Below are 20,584 nucleotides of genomic sequence, written 5' to 3'. Positions count from 1 at the left end.
CAGGTGATGCATTTCCTTTGCTGTTTTTCTAAGAGCAAGACTGGAAAGTTTTATGACATTGTTCTCAGACTGGCAGGACTTAAACAAATAAGGTTCCCTTGACAGGAGAAGAGTTGCCTTTGTTCTTCTCCTAGCAGTCTGTCAAGTTGAGCGGTCCACTCATTTCTCATACAACTGGAAGGTGCCAAGATCAGTCACTTACCTTGGACCATAGTTCACTGGACCCTACGATGATAACATTTGAAGATACACGTTTGTCCTTTGTGTGAATACCCTTGGAGCCTTTAAGACTGCTCCTACCCGATGCAAAGGAAGGTACCACATTTATATGTGATCTTCCTCCCAGGCTTATCGTTAACCTTGCCTTACCTGATACCCATTATTTCCAGATTTGGCCTTGCTTCTTAGCTTTTGGCTCTCTGCTCACTCATACTCTGCACCTTCCTTTTTCTCTCCCCACCCCTAGTTATTCCATTCCCTATGCCTACCATGGTGACTGCCCTGGTTTTCCATTGGTTTTTCGTATGGCTTCAGGCTCAGCACTTACTTCGCCTTTATTCCTGCCTTTTCCAAGTCCTTAAAGTCAGCTCAGTCCCTTCCCAGCTCCCCCCCAGTCCCACTTCCGACCTCCTCCAGTTAGTTTATGGGTTCTGTATTTTAAGCTCCTTGATGGTAGGGGCCATGAGTTTCAATATTAGTATCAACCATAGGACCTCACATTGAAGAGGTTCTATTTGTCTAACGAATAAGGATACAGTCGGCCCTCTGTATCTGCAGGTTCCTCATCCACAGTTGGTTGAATCCCCAGATGTGGAACCCGTGGATATGGAGGGATGATGGTACTATGCCATTTTATAGAAGGGACTTGAGCATCCTTGGGTTTTGGTATTCGCAAGAGTTCCTGGAACCAATCCCCCATGGATACTGAAGGACGAATGTATTTCTCATGATGGCAATGAAAAAAGAGGGGAAATTGATATAAGGAAGACAGGTTAGCATTTATTAAAGAAAGATAAATACGGGGTTTTTTTTTGTTTTTTTTTTTAATTCCTGGACCAGATTGTAAAGATGGGCAAGGAGTTAGGAAGACTTGGAGGAGGTCATTCTGAGTGGCCAAGGAAGTCATTCTAGGCAGCCCAGCCTCAGCAGGTGCTTTTCTTTCCCTGATTACTCATCTGTTGTCTGGATTAGTCTCATTTCTGTGTCCCCTATCTCAGGGATATGGCTGATATTTGGAGGCCTCTGATGGCCGGGTGTCTAGAGTCTATGACCAAAGTTGGCCATGTGTAGTATACAAAGGAGTCCTGCTAGAAGGTATCTGGAGAGGAAGACTTATTATTAGTTGACCCCTCCGAGTGCTGATGTTCACATTGTAAAATTGTACCCAAAAGACAGAGGGGCACATAGGTAGCCATCTCTGGGTTGACGGAAGACATAGGCTCTTCAAAACCAACAAGGACTCTATGGGCAGGGATATGATATACCCACTCCCAGCCCCCAACCTTGAACTCACTGCCAGTTCTGTGCTACCTGAGGTTTGGGCATCCTATAAAAACCCTGTCAGCTGTGGGATGGGTCTCTGTTCCTCTCAGAACCTTGGAAATTTTATCACCCTCCTTAAAGGCCATTCTAATTGCTTGGCTCCACAGTTCATCATCTTCTTAACTTAGGCGAATCCTAAGAGCCAGGCTCATTTCTTCTCTTATCTCCTTGCATAAAGTTTAACGGGCATGCAAGCTGTGAGCTTTTCATCCCCCCACCCCCATGTCTAAAAAGTGGTGATAACAAAAATAACAATGTCTACAAGCTTCCGTGAAGTTCATTATCTTAAAAGAGAGAAGGAGACCAAGCCCCTGAGAAGAAAGTGGCTCAGAAATTGGAAAGAAAGCATTATGCTCTGCTACTGTTGGTTGGTATTTGGCTCTTTTATTTTTCTCCTGAGCAACCTAAGAGCCATTGAGCTCAGAGGACGTGAACACCCTGTACAGGAAATAGATGGTGTGTGGAGGAGGTGAGGGGGGACGCCCGGCAGTCGTTCTTTGAATTCTTCAGTGAATTCACTTGAATACGTTAGAGAAACTGAGTAAAGGGCTGGAAGACAGGCTCTGCTTGGATGCCTTCCAACACACTTCACAAAGCTCAGGAAAAGCTCAGCAAAGCCACACGCATTTTATGCTTTCCTGAGGAAAGACTCTGCTTCTTGGTCTCAGGGTTAAGGAGTTTCAGCAAGTTTTTATAGAGACACTAGAACATTCTCTTCACATTTTCCTCTGTCACTAAAAGGAGCCCAGGGGATAGAGTCAACGATGTGGGCACTTAAGTGCCTGCTGGGCCAGTTAGATTCTGTGAGAGGTGTAGGTGCAGTGACTATATTGTGGTGAGCCCTTAACTACCCTGCGTCCTTGTATATCAGGAGTGTGTGTGTGTGTGTGTGTGTGTGTGTAAAATCTCAGTTGGAATGTAAGGAAACTAAACTCAGAAGAGTGGATGTGTGCATTTCAAGATTTCTTCCTTGGACTAGAAAATACAGAACGAACACCATCTTTATCCCCTCTCGGAAAATGGTTTTCCCATCAGGACAAAATAAACCCCATGTAAATTGTAAGAATGGAGAGACAGGAAGCTGAGAGGGATATGACTCAAGACTGTCAGGGGGCTACCGCTTTTTTTGTTGTTCCCAAAAATATTTTTAAAGAGAAAACTGAAGCATTTCTTTTGCCTTTGTGAGAGTGATTTGGAATGCTCATAGGAGCAAAAAGGCTGTTTATGAACTGACTACTTTGGCCTTTCTTTGGCCTGTCACACCCCATTGTGTTTATTTCAGAACCTGAGATTTACACTGGGTGAATATTAACAGGGAACAAAACCTGAAGCCATCACAATTTGCATTTGCCAGTGAGGTTTTCCTTTATCTGCTGAACTTCAATTGCTTTTATTCTAGAAAAAAAAATGTATTTTTAGCTTTCTCAAGTATGCTTCTTTATAGGAAGCTTATTACTATCTTTAAGCCGTTCTACCTTGCTCACCAACTTGTAATTTTCTCATTCATCATTAATGTTTTCTTATATTGTCACTTTCCTTAACTTTTAGCCATAAAAAAGTATATATAATTATAATAAACAGAGACACTGGAATATTGCTAGTGTCAGACAAATACCTAACAACACTCCTAGATTTAGAATTTCAGTGTATTTATTTATTTTTCCAGGTCCTCAGTTTTATTCTAGAAGGACTAGAAATCAGGTGATCTCTCTGTCTCTTTTTTAATGTCATTGTAATTTCTGATTGAGTCAAATGGTTAAATAAGTGTGAAGATAGGTTTAGAAGTGAGTAAAGAAATTATCCCGATGCTAATGAAGAAGTCTGTGAAGATTCCTGTTTTAAAGATCTTCAAGAAAATCATCAGCTATATTTAATTGGAGCTGTCACTTAGTATCTTCCAAGGGGAAAAAATTAAGTTAATTTTCCATTTTCTAATAGAAAGAGCCTATTACAATTTTGGCCAGGTTTTTGACCACTTGACACAGGAGAGTAGGATGTAAAGTGCCCAGACAACATGTACCTGCTGTTTGGGAACTCTGCAAGTATATAAAAGAGTATAAATCAGTTACCTGAATGGAGTAAGTGACCAAGTAGTTCTACTTCAGCCTGATAAAACAGTGCCACCTACTGCACACAGGCTTTATTTTATGTTGGAGAATTCTTCAGTAGAAATTCATCTCTGCAGACCTCAGCACAAAATAGGTTTTTTTTCAGTCTGTTATTTTAAGATCTACATCTGGGTCAATTTATTGAGATATTTGTTTTCTGTGTGTGTGTGTGTGTGTGTGCACATTCATATTGAGAATAATTAAATAAGAGAGTAGGAGAGAATGCGAGATAAAAGAATGTAAATATGATAACAATAGGAATATCCAATATTCCTTCTTGGTGTCTACTGATGTGTCTTTTATTCTGAAAATAAGTCTAAAGTACCTCCATTTGCCCTTTTTACAGCTACTAATGACATAAAAATCAATAGTCACCGAATGCCTGTTTCACTTGAACCACTGTTCATATCTCATCCTAGACTGCCCACAGTGATTCCTTTATTAAATGATTACAGATTTAATAGGCCTTCATTGAACTCCCCTTTCTCTAGTGTTTTTTTTTTTTATTCCTATCATAACACTTAATTCTACAATATTTTAAAATAATAACTCCTAATATTCCTAATGTATTTTGCATTAGAGCATCACATAAGCATTTACATGGAGTATTAACAGGAGCACATCTTTTTATTGAGTTGGGGCCATTAATTATCCTTTCACCCATTTTGGTTTATTTCATCTAATCTATTTCACCACAACATAAAATAAGTAAGTGACAATAGATATGATACAATAGTGATTACGATTCTTTTCATCACTACCTATAACTCTTTCAAGGTTTTAACTGATTATTGACCTTTCATATCACTCACTTCTGTAAACTGAGAAGGTCATACCACTTCAGATCTTGATTCATAATTAGTTTTTCAGCATTCGCTTGTTTCTTTTCAATCATATTTGTATTTTTCCCACTACTGTTAATTTATTTATGTATTAATGGAATAGCACGCAGTCTGGAATTTATAATGTTTGACATTTGTCAGGGGTTTGGTTTCCAAATAAACTGAAATAGAATACAACTTGTTTCTATTTCACATGCCAAAGTCATAATTATATAATTGAAACATGTTAAATTTCTAGACATACAAAAAGCACAGATGGTTTCAATTTTGTATCCTGATTTGAAGGAAAGCTATTCGAATTCCAAATATTGCCAAAAACTTGATTTTCTCTTACGTGTCTATGTCTTGAAAGACTTTTGTTGTATTTACTATAACTTTACTCATTCAATTAAAAGCTGAATATCTGCTATGCTAGCTTCTGGAGATTCAGTGATTAAAGCAGAAGTTTCTCACCCTCAGCACTGAGATGAGAGAGAACAGGTTTGGGGAAAGCCGTGTTGTTCAGCTCACCTGGGACTCAAGGCTGCAAGTGAAAAAGTTCTGCGAGATGAGACTGAACACGTAGGCAGAGGTCAGATAACGCAGGGTCTGTCATGCTTTGGGACTTTGTTCTGAATGTTTTGGTGTCTTTAAAATAGTTTTAGTTAAGGCAGCAAAAGAGTGAGTGACGGGATTCAGACTGATTAGAAAGCCCCCTCTAGCAACTCTGTTGAGAAAGGATTCGAGTAGAATATGACTGGAGGAAGAGGGGTCAGTTATGGAGCGGAATAGAAAGTGGTCCGAAGGAGATAGATAAATGATGATGGGAGAGGGCAAGGGGGAAAATGAGTGTTTGATGGCTTACTATGGTGGTAGAACTGATTTAATGACCCAGTAAATGTGGAGACTGTAGAAGTCCAGGAAATTGTTTCCAGCATAGGAAGAGTTTGGTGGCACCATCCACTAAGATACAGGCTAGGCACAGATCAGAGATGAGTAGGGAGGAGAAGACTTCTACTATTAATGAGTTAGATCCACCCAAGTGGGTGGCTGGTAATAGACACCCGGAGTTCAGAGGAGAGATTGGAATCGGAGATCTTTAAATCTAATCTTTGTGACTCCTTAATAATGTGTAGAACTTCACTGAAAAAATAAATTGGTTCTATCCTCCAACACCTTCCTTCATCTATCCCGCTGTTCTTATGCCCCATCCATCCTGCAGAGGACTGGTATGAACAGTTGTATCCCCTCATCCTTACCCTGAAGGACTGCATGGGAGAAGTGGTGAATCGAGCCAAGCAGTCCCTGACGTTCGTGCTCCTTCAGGAGCTTGCCTACAGCCTTCCCCAATGTTTGATGCTGACGCTGAGAAGAGACGTCGTCTTCAGCCAAGCCGTAGGTGCCGCTTGATCCTGTGAGCCCAGCACAGTGATGGGTTGTCAAATAGTATCCTTGGTGAAGATAGATGTCTTTTTTTTGACAGTTTTCTATTTTTTAATCTTTTTATTTTATATTGGCATATAGTTGATCAACAATGTTGTGATAGTTTCAGGTGTACAGCAAAGTGATTCAGTTATACATACACGTATATCTATTCTTTTGCAAATTCTTTTCCCATTGAAGTTGTTACATAATTTTGAGCAGAGTTTCCTGTGCTATGCCATAGGTCCTTTAGCAGTTTTCTTTTTAAAGGGATTCTTTTCTTAAAGTTTAGTACCCAGTTTTTCTTACTCGTAATTAATACAAGCCAAATAGAAACAGTGTCTGAGACCTGAAGTATTTATTTCAGCAAAGAGGTGGCCAAGTCTCTGAAATGTCCATGCTGTTTCACAGGACACAGAGTCTGTGGAGGAAAGGGTCCCCCGTCCTGTCCTCATGTTACGCCCAGGGCTCTCCACACCGTGCACAGTGTGGATGGCAGCCAGGACTGGCAAAAGGGATCTGTTTGCAACCCCTTATTTATACAGCTCCCTCATGAATCCCAGGACAGGACTTCATAATGATCTCTTTTTTGGTGTTTATAAAATAAGTTCACCAGGCCATAGTCTTGAATGGGAGGTTTGACAGGACCACCTCCTTTGTCTATACCCAACCCTAGCCCATGACACCAAGGTTGGCCTCCATCACAATGGCTGTGCGCCTTTTCCCCTCCTGCCTCCACCACCATGATTGAGTTTTATAGACAGACACGTGGAAGGAAAGAGACAGAAGCCTCTCCTTCTACACCTTCCACACAAAGGGAATGTTTTACCCAAAATATCTCTTGTCCCCCCTATTTCATGCATGACCCAGTAGCAAACGGAGCTAAGTGTCAGGCATTATGATCTACCTTATACACATTTCTCCATTGTGTCCTTTCAACGACTCTGCAAAATGAGAACTATTATCTCTATTTTCCGTGTGCAAAAAAATAAGAACAGAAAGATTTGGAAGTGTTAAATAACTTTTTATGGTTTTACTGCTTAGAAATGGGAGGGACAGGATTTGCAGATTCTGAGTCCATGGTCTTTCCCATTTCACAATGCTGCCTTCCCCAAGCCATACTAGAGTAAATGCAGTCAACAGATTTCAAAATGGATATATAAATAGTTATAATTTTGTTACATATACTTGAAAATTTCTAATTATGTCTGTGATGTCTCAAAGACTTATATATTTTTAAATTAAAGTTTACTGACCCCAGTAATTTCTTCAATGATTTTTTTTTTTTTTTTTTTTTTTTTTTTTTAGCTTGCTGGATTGGTCTGTGGTTTTATCATCAAATTGCACACAAGTTTGTATGACCCTGGCTTCCTTGAGCAGCTTCACACGGTGGGATTGATAGTACAATATGAAGGACTGCTAAGTACATATAGTAAGTATTGCTTTAGTCCATGTTAAAACAATATTCCTATTCATAAAGATATGTGATCCATAGATTCTTCAGTTAAACATAAAAATGAGTAGTAAACCTTTCTTGCATCAAGCATTAGAGAAAGAATGTAATTTTTAGTTCTTTGTATTCATTTTCCTTGCCACTGTGCTTTTACTCTCATTATGTTTTGAAAACGGAATTATAGATTATTTCACAGTGGAGTCCTGAGCAGCCATCTGGCTTTTTAAATAAAGGCTTTTGCCAACCTAGTTTCAATGACTGGATTTTTAAAATCCCAACTCTGTAATGTCTAGAGCTGCCCTGTTCAATACATAGGTTGGTGTGGCAACTGAGCACTTGAAATGTATCTAGTCCAAATCAATAAGTACTCAACGTGCACACCAGGTTTCAAAGACTAGTGAAAAAAGAGTTTTATATTAATAATTAATGAATAATGAATCATAGTATATTGATTTACAGCTGAAATGTTATTTTGGAACTATCAGGCTAAAGGAAAACAGATTATTAAAGTTAATTTCACCTTTTAAAATTTTACTCTTTAAAAAGATGATTACCAGGAAATTTAAAAGTATATATGTGGCTTGCGTTATATTTCTGTTGTGCAGGACTGATCTAGAATCTTATTTAGTTACCTCCTTCTTAGGCTTTATTTGTCAGTGTATTAAGATATAAAACTAGCATGAACTTGGGTCAGTGACCTTCAATTCAGCCATCTCTATTATTTCTAGAAATCAAATGTCAGTCCTGCCAAGGGAAAGAGATCTGCACGATACTTTGTGCCATAAAATAATTAAAACTTCTCTCTAACCTTCCAGCAAAGGCATTCCTCTTTCCTTCCCTCAAAAGGTACGTGGACAGCCGGAGTCCATTTAAATGGTTCTTGTTTCACGGATGAAAACCTTCAGACTCAGGAAAACGTATTGAGAATGGATTCACTGCCTTCAGAAACTCATTCACTAAACTGTTAGAACAAATTCCAGCAGGGAGGTGGAGTACAAAGTGACTTTCTTCAAATAGTATGTTTGTAACTAGGTTCCTTTGCCCTTGTTTAGGTGAGGAAATTGGAATGCTGGAGGACATGGCCGTTGGTATTTCAGATTTGAAGAAAGTCGCTTTTAAAATAACTGAAGCCACATCCAATGATGTCTTGCCAGTTATAACAGGAAGGCGGTAAGTGGTGTTCATTTCCTAAGACCAAGCTTTGTTAGATATTTTTAATTAACCCCTGACAAAGGAGCCAAGGAGAATTAAGGTTTGGTTTGGAAATGTTCTTTTGTTCTCTTTTCCTTTTTGGTGAAAAATAAATGTAGGTGACATGACAGGGGAAGATCTTGAAAAACTCATAAAAGTCTCATGAATGTTTGTAAATTGTACTATAGTGAGGTAAGTAGGGTAAGGTTCCCCTATGAAATATGAGAAATTCAAAATAATAGCAGGCATGAGAAAAACATTTTTCTCTTTATTACTATCTAATCTAAAGCTCTGGATGTTTTTACTTTTGCTGGAATCATTCGGTTAATAGTGTCATAATTCTTGAGATGACTTGGTATTAAATTCTTGTTATTAAAAGCAGCAACATTTTAGAAAAGGTGTATTCCTATGTCAGGGGCACATACCACCATTCTTCTTAATTATTTTTGACAATTCACTGCCAGACTGAGATTTCTGAGAATGGTTTTAAATAAATAGTTTTGAAGGTCAGTGTATAATGGGCAAAATATTAGAAATAATTAAGAAAAATGATGGTATGTAGAATAGACCTCTAATAGAAGAATTACATCCTATGGGCAAATTATTTTAATCAGAAGTCCTCCAAATTTTAACCATTCTGGCATTAACACTTTTAAGCGCTGCATGAGGATATTTGAAATTTGAAACAGTCTCAGATCACAGTGAAAAAACATGAATTTACTAAAGAGAGAGCCCTTTTCATGCTAGAGAGAGATGGAGAAGAGACTTAAGTATAAAAGTTCACACTAAACTTGTTTTCTTATCTATAGTAAACATATAATAACTTAAAATTTTGTGTGAAGGATGCCCAGAAACACACGGTTGAATGAAAGGTAACTGTTGCTTATACATAAAGAAAAAACACATCCTCGTGAAACTAAATATTTCATCTGCAGACTAAAGCTTAATTTGCCATTCATTGGAAGAAAGAGGAATAAAATTGCTCATACACACACCTAGAAAATAGTACCACTTTGTATTACTGTGAAGATTATTATAAAAAGTGGAAAACTGATACTTTTATCACAATTTATAAGGGAAGCTTACCAGGCCATTTGATATAGACAGAGTACGGATGCTTTTTCTGAGGGAGTTCTTTAGGCTGTATCTAAATTCAAAAGCTATCATACAGTTGGGAGTGAGACTTCTGGAGTAGCAAAGTGAACAGCTTGGAAAATCCTCTTTCCAGAAAGCAACATTACCATTGGATAGAATTTTCTAAAACAACCAGCTTACGACTAAGGACTTAATTTGCACACACACAAATTTAGAAGTAATTATTCGTGAAAAACTAGTGAATATTGGATAAGTCAGTTGGAGTGTGTGGTGTTTTTGCCAGGAGTTGCTCCCATCACCCCCAGCTCTGTCAGCACAGTTTCACTAGGGCGAAGCAGGCCATGAAAACCAACAGTCTCCTACCAGAGGGGGTTGACTTGATTTGCACCAGAGAAGAGAAAAAAGCATACTCCTGAAAAGTTATTAGAAATAGTGGTGATTAGATAACAATTCCATTCACAATAGCATCAAAAGTAATAACTACATCAGACTAAATTTAGCAAAGCTTTCTAACAGTTGTACACAGAGCACATAAAATAAGCTTAGAGAAATTAATAAGATCCAGTAAATGGAAAGACAGTACATGTTCACAGATTAGAATGCTCAATATTGTTTAGATGGCAATTCTCCATGAATTGATCTATAGATTCAATGCAATCACCGTCTAAAGCTTGGCAGAAATTGGCAAGCTAAACCTAAAATTTATATGAAACTGCAAAGGATCCAGAATACCAAAAAACAATTCTATGAAAGAAGAACAAAGTTGGAGAATTTTACTTATTGATTTAAAAAGTTAATATAAAACTACAATAATCAAGGCTGTATAGTACTGGCATAAGTATATATATATATATATCTACTTATATATAAGTAGATATATATATATATATACATACATATATATGTAGATCAATGGAACAAAATTTAAAGTCCAGATATAAACTATTATCTTTAAGTTCAATGGCTTTTCAACAAAGGTGCCAAAGCAATTCAATGGAGAATGGAGAGTCTCTTCAAAGAATGTTTCTTTGACAATAGATTATCTATGTGAAGAAAGAATTTAGAACATCAATTGAGATCATACACAAAAATTAACTCACAATGGATCATAGGTCTAAATATAAGAGCTAAAACTATGAAACTTCTAGGAGAAAATTTTTGTAAGTTAATTTAGGTAAAGAGCTCTTAGATATGACTCAAAAATCTAGATTCATAAAATAAATGATTTGATAAATAGGATTTAATAAAAATTATAAACTTTTAAGCATCAAAAATACCATTAAGTAATGAATAGACAAGCCATAGATTGGGAGAAAATATGTGCAAATCATATATCTGATAAAAGACTTGTATTCAGAGTATAAAAAGAAATCTTACAACTCAATAATGAAAGAAAAAAATCTAATTTAAAAATGGGCAGAAAATTTGAATAGGTATTTTGCCAAATAAGATATATGAATGGCTTATATGCACATGAAAACATACTCAAATAATTAGTCATTAGGAGACTGCAAATTAAAACCGGAATTAGATACCACTTCACTCACAGTAGAATCATCGTAATTAAAAAGTCAGACAGTAACAAGTGTTGGCAAGGATATGGAAAATGTGGACTCCTCCTTCATTACTTGTGGTGCTGCCACTTTGGAAACAGTTGGGCAGTTGCTTAAAAAGTTAAACTTAAAATTGCTATATGACTCTTCAGTACATACCCAAGAGGAAATAAAACCATATGTCCACACAAAAACCATATGTCCACACAAAACTAGCAGCATTATTCAGAATAGCCAAAATCATAAAGTAATCTGAGTGTTCATCAACTTGAATGCATAGACAAAATGTGGTATAGCTATACAATAGAACACTATTCAGCATGCTACTAAGGCATGCCACAACATATGTGACTTCAAAGTCATGCTAAATGAAAAAAGCTAGACACAAAAGACTGCATATTGTATGATTTCACTTATATTAAATATGTAGAAAAGTAAAACCTGTAGAGACAGAAATAGATCAGTGGCTTCCTGGGGCTGGCAGTGGGGTTGGGGTTTGAATCAAACAGGCACGAGGGATTTTTTTAAGATGATGGAAATGTCCTGAAACTGGATTATGGTCATGATTGCACAACTCTATAAATTTGCTAAAACTCTGAATTATACACTTAAAACGATGAGTCTATGTCAATTATATTTTAATAGAGATGACAAAATGTTATCATATAGAAAGTTCAGAAATAAACCTACACACTTATGGTTATTAAAACTACTACAGAGGAGGCAAGAATATAGAATGGAGAAAAGATAGTCTGTTTAATAAGTGGTGCTGGGAAAATTGGGCAGCTGCATGTAAAAGAATGAAATTAGAACATTCGTTGAGTTTACAAAAATAAACTCAAAATGGATTAAAGACCTAAATGTAAGACTGGATACTATAAAACTACTAGAGGAAAACATAGGGCAGAACACTCTTGACATAAATTGCAATATTTTTTTGGATCCGTCCCCTAGAGTAATGAAAACAAAAACAAAAATAAACAAATGGGACCTAATTAAACTTAAAGGCTTTTGCACAGCAAAGGAAACCATAAACAAAACAAAAAGACAACAAACAGAATGGGAGAAAATATTTACAAATGATGCAACTGAGAAGGGATTAGTGTCCAAAATATACAAACAGTTCGTACAGCTCAATATCAAAAAAAAAAAAAAAAACCAAAAAATGGGCAGTAGACCTAAACAGACATTTCTCCAGAGAAGACATACAGATGGCCAACAGGTACATGAAAAGATGCTCAGCATTGCTAACTATTAGAGAGATGTAGATCAAAACTGCAATGAGGTATCACCTCACAACCAGTCAGAATGGCCATCATCAAAAAGTCTACAAATAATAAATGCTAGAGAGGGTGTGGAGAAAAGGGAACCTTCCTACACTGTTGGTGGGAATATAAATTGGTGCAGCCACTATGGAGAACAGTATGGAGGTTCCTTAAAAAACTAAAAGTAGAGTTATCATATGATCCAGCAAACCCACTCCTGAGCATATCTCTGGAAAAAAATGAAACCTCTAATTCAAAAAGATACATGCACCCCAGTGTTCATAGCAGCAGTATTTGCAACAACCAAGACCTGGAAGCAACCTAAATGCCCGTTGACAGATGAATGAATAAGGAAGATGTGGTACATATATACAATGGAATATTAGCCATAAAAAAGAATGAAATAATGTTATTTGCAGCAACATGGATGGACCTAGAAATGATCATACTAAGTGAAGTAAGTCAAAGACAAATATCACATGATATCTCTTATATGTGGAATCAAAAAAAAAAAAAATGATACAAATGAACTTGTTTACAAAACAGAAATAGACTCACAGACATAGAAAACAAACTTACAATTACCAAACGGGAAAGGGGTGGGCAGTAAATTGGGAGTATGGAATTAACAGATACACACTACTATATAAAAAATAAATAACATTGACCTACTGTATAGCACAGGGAACTATTCAGTATCTTGTAATAACCTATAATGGAAAAAATCTGAAAAAGAATAATCACTTTGCTGTACACCTGAGGCATAACATTGTATATCAGCTATACTTCAATTTAAAAAAAAACAAGTTATCATAAAGAATGTGTATAATGCTTTACCTTCAGAGAAATCTTTAAATGCAGGCTTGGCTCATTGAATCTTCTCATATTCCTGAAAATTTTGAAATAAACAAACATCAGCCTTCTGTTAGCCAGGCTATTGTAAAGGGCACTGAGAGCAATTTAAAAAAGAAAAATAAAGTGTCCATCCTCTGAGGGTAGTGCTAACATCCCTGCTTGCTGGATTGATGGTATTTCCAGATTCTCTAGTTCAAAGCTGAGGTAAGAAGCAAGTCTCACTGTCAAGTATCCAGAGTACGTATCAGTATTATTATACTAGAGAAACTGGACAGATTTTCACAGAGACTCTCTAATTGTCCTGTTCTTCGTTACCCCATACACATATTACAACACCAGCACTCTATATAGTTCAGGAAACACATGGATTTTCCTAAATTCCAGGTGAAACTTGACATTTCTTTAATCAATTCACACTGGATCAGAAGATAACAAGTTTCAGAATCTACAAGCGGCTATTCTTATTGACCCTATTTTGTGAATCCTAATTTAAATTTTCAACACTAAACATTAGGGGTAACTTTTAATGGAAATTTCCAAAGAAAAAGTGCTCTGGTGATATGTTAATGTTGCAAAATGATCAGGAAAGCCGAAAGGTTACATCTTAAATAATGAAACCATTACATTTCCATCAGGTCATCACAAACGGAGGTTCATCAAATAATAACAATTAGGAGGCCATGCTAAAAAATGTATAAATGATTTGGTTCATTAGTTTCACTATATTAAAAAATCCATCATTAGATTGCTTTTCTTATTCTTGAGACTGGGTTTTTAAATAATTAAATCAAGAAAACAAATATTGAAGCTCTTATGCACATGGCCCTTTTATACGAAGACGCACTAAATATTCTTCCTTTCCTACAAAAAACTCAGAGTAATGGAGGTAAATGTAAATGACTCTTTATGCCAAGTAATTTAATAGTGAAGTGAATGAAATGATTATCAAATGAATTAATGAAAGAAAATAAGCAGATAGAAGCCAAAAACCTAAATCACTGCTATATTCCAACTGTTTTATTGTTTCTTCCCTATGAATCTAAAGTAACACAAAATTGAATGAAATAAAGCAATGCTGCTTCTCTTTGCCCTCCTCTTTCTCCAGTGAACATTATGTGGTGGAGGTGAAGCTTCCAGGGAGAATGTTTGAGTCCCTGCCTCTACAGATTAAAGAAGGACAATTGCTTCATGTGTATCCAGTACTTTTTAATGTTGGAATCAATGAACAGCAAACTCTTGCTGAGAGGTAAGCTTCAGATATAAGGTCGGTACTTGATTTTTTTGTTTAATTGTTATGGATATGCTGAGTAATTCCACGTGTGCCTGCACATAGAAATTAGATTCATGGGTAACATTTTCCTTTTCATCAGGACCAAGTTATTTGATATGGCAAGCAGAATTATTCATATTTAAGGATTCCTGGCCCACATCAAATTTAAATATGGCAAAATAACAAGGAAAATATTGGTGTCAATACCAAAATATTCACATGGATTAACTTTCTTCATGTTTCCAAATACCTACATGTGTGTATCAAATTTTAGAATTTTTTGTGCTTCTATGTATTTCAACATTGTAAACTCTGCTAACTGTGTCCAAATTTTCTGGACCTAATAAAACATGCTATTTTTTCCTTTTGTTTTATTTACTAAAATAATTTTTTAATTTATTCAAAAAACTTTTTAATTTTTAAAATTTATTTATTTAAATAATTTTAAAATTTTATTTATTTATTTAAATAATTTTTAAAATTTATTTACTATAATAATTGTTATTGGAGGATGACAACACATCTTTTCATAATAATTTGCTCAGTTAAATGACAGATGATTGTATGTGATCACATAAGCAACTGTCAAAAACGCTTTCAGCAGACAAAGGAATTACTTTTGCATCTTACATGATTCCCATGTAGAGATTATTGAAAACGTGGATAAGAGTTAAGATTCACAGAACACATTTTTAAAAGATTCTCTAAAACTTCTCAGAGAAAGAAGTTAGTGTCTTGCTATAAAGCCTAACTGGAAAAGTTCCCCCAAAGCAAAACTTTTGAAATGCTTCCTTGTCAATAATTCACTCTGTAAATGTTTCCTTCCCCCATACGTAGCCGGCGTATTCTTTGCCATGACTTGATAAGTATGTTTTAATCCTTTATTAATGTTTTTTACTAAACTAAAACTACCACTACATTTATAGCCGTCTTGAATTTCAATGATGGTGAAGTTGCCTGTTTTTCGCTACTATTTTCAACGATTTCTCTGTCTCTCCCTTTCATCCAAAAGATTTTCTGGACAACATAGATTTTCATAATTCTCACTTGCCAGTTACAAAATTCCATGCCAGCTTTGTATTGCATGTTTAATCTCAAACTGTGTGGAAGCTATTAGTCTCTTGTCTTATAGTGTGCTTAAATCAGAATATAATTTTTTTCACTGTATTGTACAAAGAGTTGATTCTTCAATAATTAAGCACTTTTGCAAATAATTATGTAAGATCAGATTATATTCCAGTCATCTTTATATGTTGTCTCATAGCAAGTTCACAGGTTGAGGAGAATGATATTTATGAACATAAATTATACAATTTGGGAGGTAAATGATATTTATGAACAATTGGGGGGAAAAACAGCACTCTAAATTAATTGTGTCTTCTTTGGTACACTAGAGTACAGAGTGTTTGGAGTTTAAATTACTAACTTAAGGCCTGTGAGTGCAGTCTTGAGAGAGATGTGAGAATCTCCATTTACAGACTTTTTAAGGAGTAGTTGGCATTGTATTTTCAAGCCTTCTAGATTAGGTTAATTTACATGTCATTGTTACTATTTTAGATGTTAGTCACTTTATTTTTTTTTAAATGCCCCTTCCCTTGTCTCTCATCTGTCTTGCCTATAAAAATGTATTTTTTCGTATCTGGATGCTGTATAAGACACATAGGATTTGAGAAGGAAACACAACTACAAAATAGAGAGAAACAAAGGGAAGCAGGAAGGCTGGCCCTCGGATATCAACCAACTACTGCTTTGAGCAAATCACTTTGTCTCTGTTCTCTGAGCTTTATTTTTCTGATTCTGAATTTTGAGCTTTTTCCATCAACATTCACATGTTAGGTATGCTATGTAATCCAGGTATAATACGTTACTACATGTGTATCCGTAGCCAAAACGTATGTAATGTATATCCATTTTTAAATTAGTAAGTACTAATTAGTCTGCTTGGGCTACCATAACAAACTACCACAGGTTGTGTGGCTTAAACAACAGAAATTTATTTCTCACAGTTTTAGAGGCTGAGAAGTCCCAGGTTCTGGCCAATTTGGTTTCTGGTGAGAATTGTCTTCAGCTTTCTTGCTGTGTGCTCACATGACCTCTTCTTTGTGTGTGTAGAGAGAGGGAACCAGCTCTTTGATGTCTCTTTTCACAAGAACACCAATCCTACTGGTTCAGGGCCCCACCCTCATAATCTTAATGACTTCTTCAGAGGTTCCATCTTCAAACACAGCCACACTGAGGGTTAGGTCTTCAACATATGATCTTTGGGGGGACACAAACATTTAGTCTGTAACACTAGTATTACTCCAGCAAGGATAACATTTTTTAAATACCAGTTGTTTATAATGTCTGAAAAAGGTAGAAGAGTGTATTTCAGAGTTCAGACTAACTCTCCTGCAGATTTTCCTGGGTTCGTATTCCTGTCCTCCAAGTTTAACTCAGTAAAGTTATTGAACAGTGAGTCTGCACCAGGCATTACTCTGCCAAGCTGTGGGACACAGGGAACAGGCAGTGTAACAAGAAGAACTGACATGATCGCCATCCTGAAAGGACCTACCATCCAGTAAGGAAGACAGTTCAACAAATGATACACTACAGTTCGACTCATACAATAAGCAAAGATGTAGAAGCGACAGGATTCATGGAGGAAAGAAAGTGATTCACAGATGGGAGAACATTTCATCAGGAAGGTTTCATAGTATACATGTACCTTCCACAGGGCTTTGAAGGACAAATAGGAATTAATCAAGCTGATAAGGAAGGTAAGGCTTCCTAGTCAGAGGAGGAATAGCATGTGAAAAGTCCCAAAGGCATCAAAATCCTGCGGGTAAAGTAGAAGGGTGTAATTCCATTCCCACAAACAAAGGGTTTTGGAGGCCTTTGTGGAGATGTTAGATGCTAAACTAAAGAGACTGGACTTTGTTCTTACATGGAGAGGATATGCAGTGAAGTTTAGTGAGCGGATATGATGAAACAGGTGGTAGACTAACTTCTCCAACATTTCATTCATTGCCCACGCAGCATCTGGCACATGGCTGATGTTAAATAAATGTTTGTTGAATGAATGAATGATCTGACCATGATGTAAGGGATAGATTGGAAGGGAAGGAGCCTGGAGGCATAGCGCTCCTTGTATTTGGGAGGCTTTATATCCAGTCGAGACTGAATATAACTAAATACCTAAAATGACAGTGGTGAAGAAAAAGAAGGAAGGGATACCAGAGATGTGAATATATCAGTGAATAGTGGATGGAGTGCGGAAAACCGAGGAAATCCAAAAGGGTGCCTAGATTTTGAACCTGAATTAATGGCAGAATATTAGAAACACGCCTATTTCTAAACAAAAGGAGGAAGTGGTTTCAGTTTTTGGTTAGGTTGCATTTGAAGTGGTGTGGGTTAATTCACTTTGAAATTTTCCATTGACGTCTAGAAGTACAGATTTGAATGGAGATATTTGGTTGAGGATACATATTGGAAGCCATTTGCATGGCATCCTTTCATAGAGAGACAAGAGGTTTTAAGTTTAAACCTGGGAAAGGCTTAAAGAAAACACAAGGTCAGTGATATACAGGTAGAAAGTTTTGCCTGAAGAAGGTGGCAGAAGAGCACCAGTACAGAGGCTGGCATCCTTCATGGTGTGGACAGAAAGAAAGGTCCACAGAAGTGAACCAGTCCCCGGGAGACTGGAGTACTCTACATGTGTCTACAGCAGTTGACAGTGTGTTTAAGACTGTATGCAACCCAATGTTCAGTCCTGGTCTTCTGGACCTCTCCTCAAGCTGTCATTGGTGAAGAGGAATATAGGAGGGATAAAAAGAGAGAAGGAAGAGTTTTTAGGTCTTTAGAGATATAGCCCTGCAGAGGTAGGGAGACTAACATTAACTGAGTATCAATTATGCAGAGGCACGGGGTTGGTGTTTTAGATTTCATATTTCATTCAGGTTCACATCTGATGACTGTGAGAATATTTTGGTGTGTCAATAGGGATTGGTGGAGTCAGGGCCAGTGGAGACTGGAATATAGTTGAAATCACCTTTGCGCAATGTTGCTTAGAAAACAGAGACTCCTTCCTTAGAAAACTATTGCCACCTATTTGAAAAAGAAAGATTAAAAAATAGTAACTTTCGGGTGCTATTTTATAACCCGTAACTATTCTCTTTTTTCTATGTTTAGGTTTGGAGATGTCTCTTTGCAAGAAAGTATTAATCAGGAAAATTTTGAACTTCTAAAAGAATATTACACGGTATTTATGGAAAAGATGCCTCCTGATTGTAAGTATGCAAGTTACAAAGAAAAGCAACAATAATAATTTCTTGATTATAATTCTTGGGGAGAGGTCAGACATAGAGGTCAATGGAAGAATAAAGCACGGTGTGGGAATGTGAGAGTGATTTTGAGATTGTCTGCGCCAAGAAGACTGATTGCCAAGGTGGCCTGGCCGACACCTGCCTCGCTGCCCTGATTGCACTCAAGTGTGTCCTGCTGCTTACGCTAGGATGTTAATTTCAGTGCCACTAGAAAATGCCAGAAGTCAAAAATAAGGAACTTATAATTAGAAATCTCAACTGAGTCCAACAGAAATTTTGTAGAATTCTTAACCATGTAAAAGACTTTAATAAAGATTTAGTTTTCTGATTTATAAGCTACATCAGATATATCTCTCACATATATATATGTGTGTGTGTGTGTATATATTTATATATTTTATATTTATGCATATATATATATATATGTCAGATAGAATATAAATTTTACAGGTAATAAAAAGTGATACAAATTAAGGGACAAATTATTGAATATACTAATTGCAATATTTATGTGAAAATGTTGGGGCATAAGCCTACAGAACTGTGTTTTACATTTTGTTTTTTGTTTTGTCTTATGCCATTGTTCAGTCCTGCCATCCTTTTTCCCACAAAATTAAGCACATATTTGAGCAGTGCAAAATTAGAGAATAAAGAATGTATTTGGAGCTCATCCGTAAGTGCTGTAAAGAAATAAGTTGAGATACTTAGATATTCACAATAAGAAACTAGGTTTTAATAAAGTAGGAAATATCTTAATATTTGTTACCAAAAGCTGTAATAAAACTCTACCTGTCATCTATTCACTCGCAATTTTTCACTATCTGTATTCTGATACTTAGTTTGAAATATCTTAGGTAGCAGAGTACTTAGGTCTTTTTATAACACAGTTATCTTGCTTCAAAATATTACAGTGGCATAAGCACACGTCTGTGTGTTTTTATAGTTAGAAAATTTAACTGCCACTTTTATATTTTATTTCAAATAAAATAGTTTTAAAGCCAAAATGAAATTAAATACAGAGAGATTCTTTGGCAGCCAGCATACTTATGAATTTTAAATTTGTTAATTACTTGGAAGATTAATAATATAAACAAAACTATTTTGCATTAGTAATTATGGGAAAAGTTTATTATAACGTGGACGTTGGTGGATAATTTTTTTTCATTATTTTTTCAACATCTTTATTGGAGTATAATTGCTTTACAATGGTGTGTTAGTTTCTGCTTTGTAGCAAAGTGAATCAGCTATACATATACATATATCCCCATATCCGCTCCCTCTTGCGTCTCCCTCCCACCCTCCCTATCCCACCCCTCTAGGTGGTCACAGAGCACCGAGCTGATCTCCCTGTGCTATGCGGCTGCTTCCCACTAGCTATCTATTTTACATTTGGTAGTGTATATATGTCCATGCCACTCTCTCACTTCGTCCCAGCTTACACTTCCCCCTCTCTGTGTCCTCAAGTCCATTCTCTATGTCTGCATCTTTATTCCTGTCCTGCCCCTAGGTTCCTCATAACCAGTTTTTTTTTTTTTTTTTTTTAGATTCCATATATATGTGTTAGCATACGGTATTTGTTTTTCTCTTTCTGACTTACTTCGCTCTGTATGACAGATTCTAGGTCCATCCACCTCACTGCAAGTAACTCAATTTCATTTCTTTATATGGCTGAGTAATATTCCATTGTGTATATGTGCCATATCTT

General features: G+C 36.4%; 1 protein-coding gene across 7 annotated transcripts in view; it reads left to right on the top strand.

The window, feature by feature from the left end:
* INPP4B (inositol polyphosphate-4-phosphatase type II B) overlaps window positions 1–20,584 on the top strand; it is a 606,964-nt gene that overhangs the window by 513,972 nt on the left and 72,408 nt on the right. For all 7 annotated transcript variants that reach the window (XM_068542548.1, XM_068542545.1, XM_068542547.1 and 4 more), the window contains 5 exons: window positions 5,694–5,866; window positions 7,202–7,325; window positions 8,399–8,516; window positions 14,411–14,551; window positions 18,746–18,843. In XM_068542548.1, coding sequence (XP_068398649.1) covers window positions 5,694–5,866; window positions 7,202–7,325; window positions 8,399–8,516; window positions 14,411–14,551; window positions 18,746–18,843 — 654 coding nt within the window. The remainder of the gene's footprint in view (window positions 1–5,693; window positions 5,867–7,201; window positions 7,326–8,398; window positions 8,517–14,410; window positions 14,552–18,745; window positions 18,844–20,584) is intronic.

Source organism: Eschrichtius robustus, chromosome 4 (genome assembly GCF_028021215.1).
Source record: "Eschrichtius robustus isolate mEscRob2 chromosome 4, mEscRob2.pri, whole genome shotgun sequence".
Taxonomy (NCBI): domain Eukaryota; kingdom Metazoa; phylum Chordata; class Mammalia; order Artiodactyla; family Eschrichtiidae; genus Eschrichtius; species Eschrichtius robustus.
The sequence above is the reverse complement of the archived record's forward strand: the minus strand, read 5'-3'. Positions and strand labels throughout refer to the sequence as shown.